This window comes from Copidosoma floridanum, unplaced genomic scaffold, assembly GCF_036245765.1.
Source record: "Copidosoma floridanum isolate Cflo_tuat_1 unplaced genomic scaffold, Cflo_Japanese_pri ptg000031l, whole genome shotgun sequence".
NCBI classification, from domain to species: Eukaryota; Metazoa; Arthropoda; class Insecta; order Hymenoptera; family Encyrtidae; genus Copidosoma; species Copidosoma floridanum.
Genome location: NW_028321908.1, coordinates 4,041,278 through 4,057,297, shown reverse-complemented (window position 1 = coordinate 4,057,297; position 16,020 = coordinate 4,041,278). Strand labels below are relative to the sequence as shown.

Below are 16,020 nucleotides of genomic sequence, written 5' to 3'. Positions count from 1 at the left end.
CCGTTCTTTCGATGACGGTTATTTAATTAAGATCTAAATGAGATAAAAATAAAATAAAATAAATTTAAATTATTTGCTTTGAAAATAATCAGAATCGCTTAAAATAAGCCTTTTCCTACCTCGGGCACTTTTGAGAGTTTGGTGTGCTCTCGGTAGAAAAAACAGTGTTCAGCACACAAGTGCTTTCCATCCGGGGCTACCTGGAGACGATGGCACTTATACGACGGAAACTAACATTTTCTATTTCGGGCGTTTTTGAGAGGCTAGTTTGCCCTCGGTAGGAAAAATAGGATTCGCCACATAAGCGCCATCGCTCCGTGGCTACCTTACGTCCCTCGGGCCCTGCTTCGCAGGTCCTTCGTGCCGCAAAATTGCCAAGGAGACGATGGCACTTATCCAACGAAAACCACTATTTCTTACTATGGGCACAAAGTGTAACTATCGCTTTGAGCCCTCGGGTCATACTTTGCGACCTTGTAATCACTTTGGGCCCACTTAGATCAGTTTTTTGCGCCCTTCTGGCTCAAAGTGATTTATTCGGCACTAAGTGTACCCACGAGCGCAAAATTACACTTTGCGCCCTCGGTAAGAAAAACAATATACGCGACTCTGGCAAAAACAAGCAACAAGCTTACGCTTCTGGTGCTCATGTTTGTGCCCTAGTAACGTAATGTACCATATTTTGTGCCCTGGTTAAGCCAAATATGATGATCAGAAGTAAAGTAAAAAGCGTTTTGTTAACTGATGTCATAGCTATATATCGAGCTACCCTATAATAAAAGGAATGTTTGGCCCTAAACTCTGCCGCCAGCAGCGCTGCTGCAGAAGAGCCATCATGGCATCTCAAATGTATATATATATACATCGGGCATTCCAAGTCAAACGGGACACCTGAATGGCCAAAATTCAACGCAATCTTGAAAATTTGTTTTGGGCTTAATTTGTTCGTATTATCGTAAGCTTTCGAAATTGATCTGGTGTTTTGAAAAATTAAAAATGGTGGATCCAATATGGCGGCCTGATTCCGAAAAATTAGAGGATTTCATTAAAAAAAATACTATTACATACTAATTATAATTCTTAGCAAGAATTGTCTCTTGCGAATTTCTATTTAATTTCGCCGTTTTCGAGAAAAAAAATTTTGAAAATTTACAAATATGTCCAACTTGATAAAAACGCATGTTTTGGCCCTATACAGAAAGAGATACCTTAACTGGAGAAGTTTGCAAAATACGTTGGTGTTTAAGGTCGCCGACTACGAATCCAAGGTCAGGTGTACATAAATTTGAAATGGTGGATCCTAAAAGGCGTTGAAAAGGATAGGAAACTCCTAATATTTAAATTAGGTTATCAGTACGCCGCCATTTTTTTACTCAATGGACGTATGTGATAAATTTCAGCAGCATGTAATAGAATTTGACATATTTCTATATTGTAGTGCATGTATGGGTACCATAATATCCACACTGTGAATGTGCTATTCAGATTCCAAGTGGAATATACATGGAATTGACAAAGATTTCACTTGTATTATTTTATGTTGGATTTTTCAACGAGGTTTACATTGGAAGTAGTGTCAAATCTATGATTTCAGTTACGAACATACCCTTGCCGTTATTATATACCGATAGCTGGGATAAACGTATGACAAAGATAAAGCCCTCAATGTTATTCACTTACAAAATATTGTAAGCTCTTCTAAATGACCTGACCTTTATATCTGATCGTAATATTTAACCTACCTTTACGGTCAGAAGTATTTTTTTGTTCAAGAGTCCAACCTCTGTATTATACCTGGTACAGAGGTTAGATTTACCAACGAAAAAAAAAATCTAATCGTAAAAGTCGGTTGAATTTTAGGGTCAGATAAAAAGGTCAGGTCATTTAACATAGGGCAATCATATCTTAGCAAGATAAGACGTTTAAGACGATCCAATTAAATCCAAATTAAGATATGTTTTACAACCTTGCTAAGTCTCCTTTAGTAGGCCGCTCCCATATAAGAGCGTGCGGACGCGTGCGTCCCGTGGATTTTAAAAATACCGGAGGTCTGATAGACTTATAAGACTTGGATCTGGTAAGTCTGGTAAGTCTGTTGTCATACCAGGCATTTTACAAAAAAGTATCAAGAGAACATTTCTACTTCAAATGGATAACCAGAACCAGAAGTTTTTTTTACGTAAGTTACTCTTTTTAATATTTAATAAAATAATTTTTTTTCAAACAACCACATACCTAAACTGACATCATGCTAATAGGTATAATCGTGTAACTCAAAATCTCGCGCTAACCAATTAGATTGAAACTGCACATATGATGCATGCAATATCTATCGTACAAAAATAGTCATACACTGAAGAATACGAAAATTAATTTAATTAGAGAATACGCCAATAAAAATATGTTTCGTTCATAGTTGGGATAATAATGAATTTTGAGAAATAAACTTAAATTAATTTATTGATGGGTAAATTAAAATTTGAAGTAGCTTAAGAGCAAAATACAGTAACACAATATTTTATATATTAACAAGACAATATTTGTTGTTCCAGCTTTGTGAAAATCTAGTAGAAAATTTTTTCGTGCTATTTTCAAGAGCTGCTTGTCAAGTTGATAATATTTTTTCTATTTTTATTACTGTCGTGCTCATAACATGTAATATATTGTTATCAGTATATCTACATTTCAGAAAAAGATGTATACTGATAGATGAGTTAATCCTTATAATAACCGAGGTCACGTAGGCAAAGAGCTAAGATGTATTTCTAAAAGTATGCAAGCAGCATTCACAAGTATCCCTCCGACAGCTAGAGTATGTAAAAATTGTAGACAGTTGTTCTCGGTAAGTTAACATTCAGTGAATGAGACTGATGAGCTAGTTAGTTCAGCTGATCCAGTACCCGATTCTTCGTGTTTAGTATTGGAAGATTCAGATGATGAGACGCTTTCACCAAAAAAAAATACGTATATCAAGAGAGGCTGCTCTAGAAAATATGTTACAAAATATTAAAGACAAGTTTAATAAGTTTAAGTCTACGAATCGTTTTGACTATAGCACCAAGTTGCTGAAGTATACGTGACACTGCGGAAGAGTTTTATACCTTTCGGAGAAGTGTTTTTAAAGCACAAGAGCTATGAAAACTTAATGGTGTGCTAGCATTTCCTCAGATGAAAACTGAAAAATCCTTACCTGATAATACTGTAAAAAGAGTTGTAGAGTTTTATGAAAATGATTTGAACAGTCGAATAGTGCCCGATAAAATAGACTATGTTTCTGTAACAATTAATGATGCTAAAATTAAAATGCAGAAAAAATTTTTGTTATGTGATATAAAGGTCCTTCATAGTCAATTCAAAGAACAAAACACTACATTTCACATTGGCTTCAGTAAATTTGCAGATCTCCGACCGAAATGGTGTGTATTGGCTGGTGCCAGCGGTACACATAGTGTATGTGTTTGTGTACTACACCAAAACTTTAAGCCAATGATCGATGCTTCAAATTTACCTAAATTAACTCTGCCTAAGGTTTTCGGATTTTATTTTTATGATATTTTGAGGGAAAATGGCATCTTGGAGGTTATTTTTTTAACTTGGTAAACAACTGACCGTTGTACTCTTAAGGGAGTTGGGTCGCTTCCGCGGGGAGGTGAAGGGGAGCACGTGTATGTTCATAAGGCACCGTGCTAAAGTCTGCTGTACTAACCTAGCCTAAAAACATCCGCCCTTTCAATTACGGAAAATGCATTTGTGTTCGACTCGCCAGTACTCGTTAACGTTTAAATAAAATACTTCAAAAAAATTACAGAATATTCTTCAAGGTATCTCGTTTCTTATGGTATTAGTCAAATAGCCTAAATACTTTGTCTATGAGAAATAAAAAAATAAGGAGTAAACGGTATAGTCAATCTGATCTTCTTTTAATAAAAGTGTGCTATAGATTTTCAAAATTAGAGGTTTTAATGGTATATCAATAAAATATAAAGTCTCATTAACGCCTATACCAAGTTTGAGATCATAATTTTGAGTAGAACGGCTTGTAGAAGTGATTTTGTGAAAAGCTATCGCACCACGTAAATAGTCGAGCTGACAGCAAATAGTGTACTCAGTGCGTCCTTGTCTGCCACATGAATGAAGCATAGAAGCAGGAAACAAATTTGTTTACGTTTGTGCAAATATCTTCATAACTGCAGACGCGATTTTATTGAAACTTTGCACGTATACGAATGAAGTTGTCATAAATAACATATCAATTTTTCAAAACATTCTCATCGCTGTGTCAAGAGTAATAGGTATTTTTTTACAACTTTTTTGATAACTTTCAATTTGAGCCCATGTTAAAGACGACGAAAAAGGGACACTTCATGAATTTTTTTCTCGAAATCTGTAGACGCGATTGTGCTCAAATTTGGTGACTACATCCACGCAATGTTTCTTTACAACATAAATTTTTTTAAAAATATTTTTATCGTTAAGTGAATTGCAACCCAACTCCCTTAAGAAAAAATATCTTCCAGTCGATGATTTCGTTGATGATTTATCTACAAGACTAAAAACTCTGTTACCCCATTATTTCGTTTCCAAAGCGCAGTCTTAATTTATATCAGACTTAAAAAATAATTTGAAAGAGGAGGAAGTCTTAGTATACACGGACTTTTCAGAAAATTATGCATATGTAGCCCAAGATGCAGCACAGGGATTTCATTACAATAATGCATAATGCACTGAACATCCCTCTGTTGTGCATCATAAAGAAAAAGGAGTGGTACAGCATAAAAAATTTTTTTTATTATCTAACTGCTTAACACATGACACTACTACAGTGTACATAATGCAACAACTGGTAATTCCAGAAATTAAAGAATTTTGCCCACAAGTCAATAAAATAATATATGTCAGCAACGGGGCTAAGCAGCACTACAAAAATAAGTATCAAATGAGCAACCTCATCAGCCATGAGGAGGATTTTGTTGTAATAGCTGAATGGCATTGTTACGCTACTGCACACGGTAAGGGCGCGTGTGACGGCGTAGGAGCTGTCTTTAAACGAGAAGCGTCCCGTGCTAGTCTTCAAGCTGATTGGGCTAAAGCAATGTTTTGTTAACACCAAAAAGCCTACTCGATTAGGCAACAGAAAAGTTTAAGAACATACAGTTTTTTTACTACAGCCCGAAGCATCATGAAAAGACGCTAAAACATCTGACTAGAAGATTTTCTAAAGCTCCTGCTGTATCAGAAATATCTACAGCTCATGCATTTATTGTGATTCTTAATAAAAAATTAATAATTATGAGATTTTTTACAGCTCAGGATCCAATAAGGATTTTGCAATATTAGAAGTCGTTAAAACAATATAATATTTTAAATAAGATTAATAGGAGATACAATATTTTAGATAAGAAAACTCTTTATAGTAAAAAAACTGCTATTCCAGTTTAAGTCACGGAAACTTTGAGTGACATTGTTAGTATTGTATTAAATAATGTTAAAATTTATTGAGCATTGAATAATAAACATGAATGTTAACTGATAACCTAAGTAAGTTATTAGGAGTTTCCTATCCTTTTCAACACCATTTAGGATCCACCATTTTAAATTTATGTACACCTGACCTTGGATTCGTAGTCGGCAACCTTAAACACCAACGTATTTTGCAAAGTTCTCCAGTGAGGGTATCTCTTTCTGCATAGGACCAAAACATGCGTTTTTATCAAGTTGAGAATATTTGTAAATATTCATAAATTTTTTTCTCGAAATCAGCGAAATTAAATGGAAATTCGCAAGAGACACTTCTTGCTAAGAATTATAAATTGTATATGATAGTATTTAAAAAAAAAAGAATTCTCTAATTTTTTGGAATCAGGCCGCCATATTGGATCCACCATTTTTAATTTTTTAAAAGAACAGATCACTTTCAAAAGCCTATGATAATACGAACAATTAAAGCCCAAAACGAATTTTCAAGATTGCGTTGAATTTCGGACATTCAGGTGTCCCGGTTGACGTGGAATGTACATATATATATATATATATATATATATATATATATATATATATATATATATATATATATATGTACAAATTCATATACATATCTACCATTCTTTTATGTGTACATATACAGTCATAAGGCTTATGACTGTATCACTGTATGCTGAGCAGCCTCGACTGAGTGGAGTCGACTCATGTACATGTAAGCAATAACGTGACGGTCATCATTAAGTCTAAAGACGATCAACACAATACCTACACATATTTTAGACGCCATGATGGCTCTTCTGTAGTAGCGCTGCAGCCGGCAGAGCTTTAGGCCAAACATTCTCAGAAAACAACGATGAATTTCACTTCATGTAATGCTGTTGGTTTTGCGATCACCAGCAATTATCTGGTGTGGTTGGAGTAAATGTTTGAAAAAATAATAAAAATGCATAGAATTAGTGTAAATGCAAGCCTTGATTTGGTCAAAAATGTTAATCAGGGTAACAGTTGCAACCGCTCAAGTCAAATTTAAAAAACGTCGTTTTGTTTTTTAATAAATACAAAAAAAGACAGTATCATCATCGGACATCGGTTTGAATTAAATTTAAAAAGTTGCTCAAAACTTGGTTTTTTCCGACATAGTTGTTAAACCCTCATAGCTAACCAATTAATATTTTCAAGAGCTTGTAGTACAACTCGTTTCAAGCACTATTAGCTTACTTTTCAAGCGGATTCTATAACTCAATTAACAGTTGAGTATCAACAAAAATAGTACCACTATAATTTTCATCGTGCTATTACAGTTTTTAATCACTGTTCAGCTGGTGAAGTTTAAGTATTTACTTGAATAGTAATCGAAATCGTTAAATACAGCTTTAGTTAGAGCTCTGGTTAAGTTCAAAATCATGCCCAGATCAAAAGTTACTAGCAATTTAACTTTACATTGACGACTCGTCAATTTTATCGACTACCGAGGTCATAAACCTAAATTTGAATCACCTGTTACTTTCGTCATGAGTGGCCTTTTTAACTTAATCAATGTTTGTATAATGTTGCTTATATGCTTTTTGACGAATTATGACTGCCAAGTTTCATCTATTTTACTGCCTCCTCTGTTTTTCATGTAATTTTTTTTTCTACCGGGCGAAACAAAAAAAAAAAAATAAGAAAAAAAAGAGCTCTAGAGATTCATATGAGTACATGTACTTGTAATATACGTTATATATAATTGTAAATTACGATGACACTCGTAAAAAAGTCTTAACGAAAACACTTATATCAAAACCGACATATTTTTTTGAGATATTATTGACACATATGGGACGTTCTTTTACAAACCGAACAGATTTAAACAAAAATTGACCGACACATTTTAGATTTAACTGAAACTTTTTTTACGGGTTCTATATCAAATAAAAGAGATACGTGTAAGAGGATTTTCCTTTATTTTCGACATTTTAAAAAATAAACAAGATCGAAAATTCATGAATTTAATGATTTATAGATAATAGCCTATTTTTCAAAAATTCATAACTCTGGTTCTATTTAAGCTAAAAAATTCATTTTTTTTTTTTGAAGGTAAAAAGATAAGCTTTAAGGAAAAATACTTACAAAACAAATTGTAAAAAAGTTAAAATTGTTATTAACAATTTAAATATTTAAATCGGTTTTTTAACAGTGGCACCACCCATGAATCAACTTTTTACTATTTTTATCGTATTCTGCGTCAAATTTTCTATCGAAAACGTTTTTAAAAACGATAAAGTTATTTTTACTGAGAAAAAAATTAATTAATTTAGCGCGGTACGTCATATCGACATGTGGGTCACATTTAACAGCTCATATTCATGTTTTACACCGTTTATCTCTTAAATACAAATAATTGTTTCATTTTTTTAATTAAAAAACATATTCCATTAGCCACGAAGATGGGAAAAAGTAGAAAAAATACATAAATAAAAATAAATTAATTATTAACGACAAAATATTTTGAATCAAATAGTATAAAATTTTAATGTTAAATATTAATTTGAGCAATGAAAATATTATCTTATATTCCATAAAGATTTTGAATTTCCCACGCGTTTGGTAAATACTGTTGGTAGCTTTGGCAGCACTGACAGGGATTCAATTTTAAGGAGTAGGGACAGTAGAATTGAGAAGCAGTAGACTATTATTATGTGATTCAGCTGTGCAGTGACCGTTTGTCGCTTACGCATTCTGTGCTCCACGTGCTTTTTAATAGCTTCTTTCTAACATTTTGAATTTTACTGCTTTCAACAGTTTGCACCATCTTGTTCTTTCTCCATTAGTAAAAGTGGCCTTTCGTTGTTAGAGTTCAGCAAGAAATTAAAGGCAAATTGTAGATGAAAACATACAACAATGCCTAAAACAGTATTAAAAAAATCATCATCTGTAAACGTTCGTACTGATGTATGTTTTAATCCATTTAAAAAAATAAGTCATCCAGAAAAAAGTGTGTCAAATTTGCGAAAAGTAAACGAAAGCCAGCATTGAACCTTAAAGTTGTCAATTACTGCTGAGATACTACAGACAGTAGATTACAACCGAAAGAACAACTTTACAAACACTAATATCATCTGTTGATAAATTTTTACAAAACTTAAGTAACGGTTTGTCCAGATTATTGACACATTTATTTTTAGTAAATAAACAGAGATCTTTTAAACGAAAAAAAAAAATTAAATTACTGAAAAATGAATGTATTGTCATTTGTAATTTTTCTGAGAATTATTCTTTTATAATTCAAACTTCTGTTCAAGGTATTCATTGGAATAACAATCAAGTGACGATACATCCATTTTCTATTTATTACAAAGATGATAAAAATGAATTGCAGCTAAAAAGTTTAGAAGTATGTCTGATTGTTTACGACATGACACAAGTGCAGTCCATATTTTTCAAAAACAATTAGTACAATTTATAAAATTATATTCAAAGGGGGTTAAAAAAATAATATATTTTTCGGACGGTGCCAGTGGGCAATACAAAAATAAGAAAAATCTTATTAAACTTTCACACCACGAAAAAGATTTTAAATTATCAGCTGAGTGGCACTTTTTTCCGACTCCACATGGAAAAGGGCCATGTGATGGACTTGGGGGTACTTTAAAAAGACTTGCAGCTAGAGCTCGCCTGCAAAGGGTTAATAACCCTATCCGAACACCAAAAGAGTTATTCGACTGGGCAACAGAAGTATTACCGAATATAACGTGTTGTTATTTGACAGTTAATGAATACAAATTGGAAGAAAAACAATTGTCCGAACGTTTCCAAAAAGCTTTAACAATAAAAGGAACTTTAAAAGATCATTGTATTAATCCGATTTCTTTACAGCAATCGGAAGCAAAACAGTTATTATCTTGCGAAAAAAAGGTTATTGTAAAAATTTTTAAACAGAAAATGTAAACATTGTCTAACTTTTAAATATTGTACTTATTATTATATTCCAAATATTGTTCTTATTAACTAATGCATTATCGAAATCTTAATAAAAAAATTTCATTTACAACTATGTTTTTTAATCATTTTTATTTATGTATTTTTTCTATTTTTTCCCATCTTCTTGGCTAATAAAATATGTTTTTCAATTTAAAAAATGAAACAATTATTTTTATTTAAGAGATAAACGGTGTAAAACAAGAATATGAGCCGTAAAATGTGACCCACATATCGATGTAACGTACCGCGATAAATTAATTAATTTTTTTCTCATAGTAAAAATAACTTTATCGTTTTTAAAAGCGTTTTCGATAAAAAATTTGACGCAGAATACGATAAAAATATTAAAAAGTTGATTCATGGGTGGTGCCACTGTTAAAAAACCGATTTAAACATTTAAATTGTTAATAACAATTTGAATTTTTTGACAATTAGTTTTGTAAGTATTTTTTCCTTAAAGCTTATCTTTTTACCTTAAAAAAAAAAAAATGAATTTTTTAGCTTAAATAGAACCGGAGTTATGAATTTATGAAAAATAGGCTATTATCTATAAATCATCAAATTCACGAATTTTCGATGTAGTTTATTTTTCAAAATATCGAAAATTAACAAAAATCCTCTTACACGTATCTCTTTTTTTTTCGATATAGAACCCGTAAAAAAAGTTCCAGTTAAGTCTAAAATGTGTCAACCATGACACCTTATACCTAATTGTAACATATACTCTAAACAAGTAACATGAGATAAAAATGACTAAACTTTTTAATTCAGTGTAACTATTGCAGATTGCTCTTGAATTTCATCCCTTTTTCAACGTGATTTTGGATATAATACAAAAAGGTCTACGGGCACATACGTACACCTTAAGAGGTCAAGTTCACTCAAAATATTTTGAGATGAAAGTATCAAAAATTTTACCAGGGGAAGTGCATGTGATTGATGCAGAAGTGGAAGTTGGATGGCTTGCAAGACAATTGTTTAAAGAATTTCCAAGTTTCACATAGACCATTTTTTTAAATTTTTTTTGAGAGTATTATTATTAAAAAAAAAAAAAAAAAAAAAAAAAAAAAAAAAAAAAAAAAAAAAAAAAAAAAAAACAAATACAAGAAAGAAATATTGTTAAAACAAAAAAAAAAAGAAAGTGATAACTCCAAATTACCTGGAAAGAAGCGCTCACTAAAAATGAACTTCAAAAAACAGCTAACTTAAAACTACCTGAAAGAAAACGGTAACTCAAAATAGGGTTAGAGAAAGCGCTCAGAGAGATTTTTTTCGTAATAAAGATTGAAAAGGCACAGAGTTTGAATCATCTCATCAATTTTGCAGTTCTTGAAATGACCCTTAAAAGTTATTATCTTTAGAATATCGTGAGCTTTCACATGATCACTTATTTATTGACATTTTTTAACTATTATTTCTTACATGTTTTCAGGACAAAATATATATTGCTCTTCAACCCAAGAATAAAAAATTACTTCCTTCAAGTCAATTTTTATGTTAACGCTTTCTTTGTCCAAGGTGACGATTTGGTCCAAAACATGTATACCCGCTTCCTACTATTTTCTTATTATTACGTAAAGAAGCATGGCAGGAAGAATTGTCTCAGGGGAGCACTACACAACCTATACTACATAGTGTTATTCATTGAAGATATTTACATTCAATGAAAATAAAAGTATTGAATTAATACAGAAATAATAACAGTAATTGACAAAACTAGTATTATTTATACAATACATGTTTGTTTAAGGAGACTTTATCGTCTTTGATGTATTTAACCAAGAAGAGGAGAACCATGCAGTTACACTAGACCAACTGTATAAATGTATAAAAAACCCCTTAAACGGAAAAGAAGAAATTTTCCTTGTTGGTGTTGTCGGTTTTAAAGGAGTTGGAGGATTAAGACGCCGTAGTAATGATAACTGTACGACCAATCATTATATGTCATACATTTACCGTCGTGAAAATACATCTTGGATGGAGGTAGATGATTTAAAAAAATCGTCGAGTTTTCGAGGGCCTAATTACAAAGTTGTGCCACGGCTATTACTATATGTAAAAAAATATAGTTTTTCTATTTTCTTATTTATTTACTGTATTTTATTCGATTTACTTTCAACTGTCGTTAGTTATTATAACTCTTTCAGTTTACACTTACATCAGTAAACAAAGTATAAATTCTGTTACATGCACAGTGTATCCAAATTTCATGAATAATTGCTTTGCATACAGGTGTATTTATACACTAATACGTAAAAAAAAGCTCTCGAAATTAAGGATCTTAAACACTGGACGTCTAGAAATAGTATACAATAGAACACTGGCGATATTTGGCCGATCTCAGAGTTCAGTGACACCCCCTATTGCAAGGGTGCTTTCTAGACTAGATCTGTGATATGCATCTGAAAGCTACAAATAAGCTACAAAATATATCGTTTTTTTCCATCCCCTTGGATGCCCCGCATCGCGGTAAGATATGGTAGCTTGATATCAAGTTGGCACATCCGAGCGTATCGGGCGTTATTTAGGCCCTACAAAATCAATTCTCGCACTACAATTTTACTACAAATCAGCTACAAATTCCCTATAAGTTCTTATTATGGGGTTCACGAGTGGATATGGTACGTTGATATACGTTCGAATTGTTTTGATTCTCAGTTACGTTTCATGAGTTTTTTTCATAAAAAGATACCTTTGATCATTCAAACTTAATCTTATGTAAAATTTTCAAAATAATATGTACTCAATAAAAACAGTATATAATAAAAAAAATGAATTTTCATTAGGAAAATTTCATACTGAACTTATGCTTTATTGACAGGAAATTATCAAAAACGTAAAAAAATCGATGCATAGAGAAAAAAACAGTTTCTATTATGAACGTTTCGTTGATACTTTAAAAACGTTCAAGTCGGTCGTCGAAAAATTCTGTACAGGCATAAGTAGGATAAAATAAGCTTTAAACAATATTTCAGTGGACTAAGTGAGTTAGTGCTTCAATCAAAAAGTTTAGGCTCCTCACTATACAAAAAAAACTTTTGAGAGAAGAGCATCTTTAATACAGTTGAAGTACAAAAATCACTTCGTAGATAAATAAGTCGTCTATTAATGTCGCTATTGTTCAGATGAAGACAACAAAACAACAAAGGCCTTTCGTTGAGGAGGTTTGGAAGTATCATTCAGTAAGGCAAAGAACGGGAGGACCCCCTGGCAAATGTACCCCATTACCGGGTACCTCCTGTTGCTCTTTAATAACTCTAACTGTATGACTGTGATGGATTGTGTTTTTTTTAAATGTCTAGCAAAGCGTTTAGTGTCGAACATCTTTTTTTAGTACTCAGGTATCTGTAATAATGTTTTTTGTCGAACACATTTTTAATATCCGCGATGTGACCTCGCAATAGGAGCCGCTGAAGAAAAAGTTGAATCTTTAATGAAAAAACAGCCGAGAACAGCCTACGCATTAAAGATTTAACTTTTTCTTTAACGGCTCCTATCTCAGACATGTTATTTCGGTTTGTTTACCTGCCTCGCGTCAGTTTCATTGATTGTCACGAGGGCGGCGCAACAGGCGGGTTCGCATCGCAAATACCACATTTCTAATTTATAAGCAACTTAACCTTAGAAGTGAGTTTTTTTGCAAGTCAAAAAAAAGTTCATCAATTTTTTAATATTACTTCCTTGGAAATAAATCACTTTTGTTTAAATCATTGAATCATAAAATTTGTGTACTATGAGTGTGGTTGATTTATTTTGTTTATTTCATTTACTTTCCATCAGTTTTAGAGTCTGCAATCATATCTTGTAATTACACAAATGTAATTTTTTAAACACTCATACAAAAAGTGGTCTTGTAAGAAAATTGTAATTAAAAAAATATTATCAAACGGTGATAAGATACATACAACATATGTCATATATAAAATATTTTCACTTCAGGTATTATTTTTACCGTTTTAAGACGTGTACTGCGTTCTCATAAAAAAAATGTAATTATCACTTTAAGCACATCATACCAGGGCAAGTACAAAAAGGCTCACCCAATTGTAAATGTCTAATAAAAACTGACAAAATTTTGTTTTGTCTGTTTATATTCGGTTTTTGCACTAGGAAAACCACATAAATAACAATAACGTTCAAAAATTAATTTTTATCATATCTATTTTTTTACCAGCACAAGAGTGAACATAGCAAAATTGACTAATTGAATACTACCATCTGCATGGCAACACCAAAACAGGGAGGTTCATGTGTTTTAGGTGGAATAGTAATAAAAAGTTTTTTTCTTACTTTTTTTAAGATTCCATGTAAAATACTTGAACCCCCCTGTTTTAGTGTTGCCATCCGGATGGTACGACTTTATTAGTCAATTTACTTATGTTCAATCTTCTGCTAGTAAAAAAATAGGTAGAAGAAAAGTAGGTTTTCCTAGTGCAAAAATCGAATAGAAACAGACGAAAAAAAAATTTAACAGTTTTTAGTAGACATTTTCAATTGGGCAGGCCTAGTACATCTTGGTAACCTGCACCACCAAGTATACAAACTATTGAATGCTTTGTACTTGATTAGTCGGAAACGTATTTCTGCCTCTTATCCGACTGCACATTTGATTTTAGAGTTAATTTCGAGTTAGAAAACATCCCGTCACATTTTTAACAATACAATTACAAAAACGTTACCAGAGAACTCGAATATGTATTTGTAGTGTCGAATTAATGCTGGACATAAAGCTACATAAACAAATTATCAACTAATATTTCAGTGTTTTAATAAGTATATAAGACAAGAATTTGAGATGTACATCCAAGAATCGTCAATCCTTTGTCATGATGCACATAAAAGTCAATGACGTGCATTACCACGGATTACATACACAAAGTTTCAAACATGATGTCACACCCTCTGTCACACTACAAAAAAATTAACAACTCTCGGATTTACATTCAAAATCAATACATTACGATTACAGTAAAACTACAGACTAGATAAGGCTACAAATGTGACTTGACTTCTAATAGAAAATTAATCCTTACATTATCTATCACAACCGGCTGGTTGACAATCATATCGTAGGATTCCATTGTTAAAAATAATGCATACAAGTTATAAAAAGGCAAAATTATACTTCATAAAATTAAATGTTTAACTATAACTGGCAAAGCATACGGCGTGTCAAGCCAATTATTTGCTAGGACTTAAAGATTCATACACGTCAGAAATAAGGTCCTTTGCACACAAATCCCGACAAGTAATGACCGCTAGACGGTCGTAGCTTAACACCAGGCCCTGGCCCGGTGGCCTGGACAAGCCTTTGCCAGTATTGTAATGACTTTATCGAATGGACATGGTCAGGGCCACTAGGCCCTGAGTACATAGGTTTGTTCATTTATCCACCTAGGAGCGCTCCGAGCTTCTGAGTACTGTACGGAGCTATTCACGGGTGTTTTCCGCAATCGTCACCAGCAAGTAATTTAAGGTTGCGCTCTACGTTACCGTCAGGTCAGTAAGTCAACTACCTTGAACTAAACTGGCGCTCTATTCCGTAATCTGGCCAGTTAAAACAGCAGACGACGTGAAAGTCGAGAAAAAAGTAAAGATTTTATCGCTATTGACTGTCGTCTGCTGTTTTTACTGGCCAGATTACGGAATAGAGCGCCAGTTTAATTCAAGGTAGTTGACTTACTGACCTGACGGTAACGTAGAGCGCAACCTTAAATTACTTGCTGGTGACGATTGCGGAAAACACCCTATTCGCTCCGAGCCGATGCAGAGGTTGCGCCCCCTCTAGCCAAAATCAGGCAAAATTTCTTGGATGTTAACAAACGGTTTAGAACATATATACATACGTACAGCTGCTTGTGATTGGCACTTGGCACTTGGCAAGCTAGAGAGAGAACGACGATCCTCTCCTGCTGTCTTATTCAGCCAATCACAAGCAGCTATACGCATGTATATATGTTCTAAACCGTTTGTTTACATGCAAGAAATTTTGCCTGATTTTGGCTAGAGGGGGCGCAACCTCTGTATCGGCTCGGAGCGATCAATGTAATTCTTATATTGGGTGGAATCCGCAATTGCCGCCAGCAGTTACATATATGTACGACGTGACAACGTTGCGTGGTTGGGGGCGCTACTGTCGATTTACTGGTGATGTGATTCGCAATCTCACCAGCAATAAAGCAGACGACGTCGGTCTACTGGCTCTTTTTCGTGACATTTTCTGATTGTAAACAAAGCAAAGCAGACGACAGAATGTCGGAAAATGTCACGAAAAAGAGCAAGTAGACGGACGTCGTCTGCTTTACTGCTGGTGAGATTGCGGATCACATCACCCGTAAATCGACAGTAGGGCCCCCAACCACGCAACGTTGTCACGTCGTACATATGTAACTGCTGGCGGCGATTGTGGATTACACCCCACATCCACATAGACATTTTTTGCTTATTTCATTGTGAACGTTCATATTGAAAAGGGGGTTCCACTGTTCCGCTAAACTAAAATTGAGTGAATAGACTGAACAGACCTATACTGTGTTCTCTGTCAGTCAACTATTGGGATTATGCCTCTACCACGTGACC

The 16,020-nt window shown here is 33.3% G+C and overlaps 1 protein-coding gene across 3 annotated transcripts in view; it reads right to left on the bottom strand.

Moving 5' to 3' along the window:
- The window catches only part of Arp1 (Actin-related protein 1), a 553,556-nt gene extending 538,883 nt beyond the window's left edge, over positions 1 to 14,673 (bottom strand). Inside the window, exon 1 of one of the 3 annotated variants that reach the window (XM_089597204.1) lies at positions 14,475 to 14,673. In XM_089597204.1, coding sequence (XP_089453330.1) covers positions 14,475 to 14,522 — 48 coding nt within the window. In that variant the 5' untranslated portion in view covers positions 14,523 to 14,673. The remainder of the gene's footprint in view (positions 1 to 14,474) is intronic. The other 2 variants (XM_089597206.1, XM_089597207.1) reach the window with 2 other exon arrangements.
- Positions 14,674 to 16,020: the final 1,347 nt, after the last annotated feature.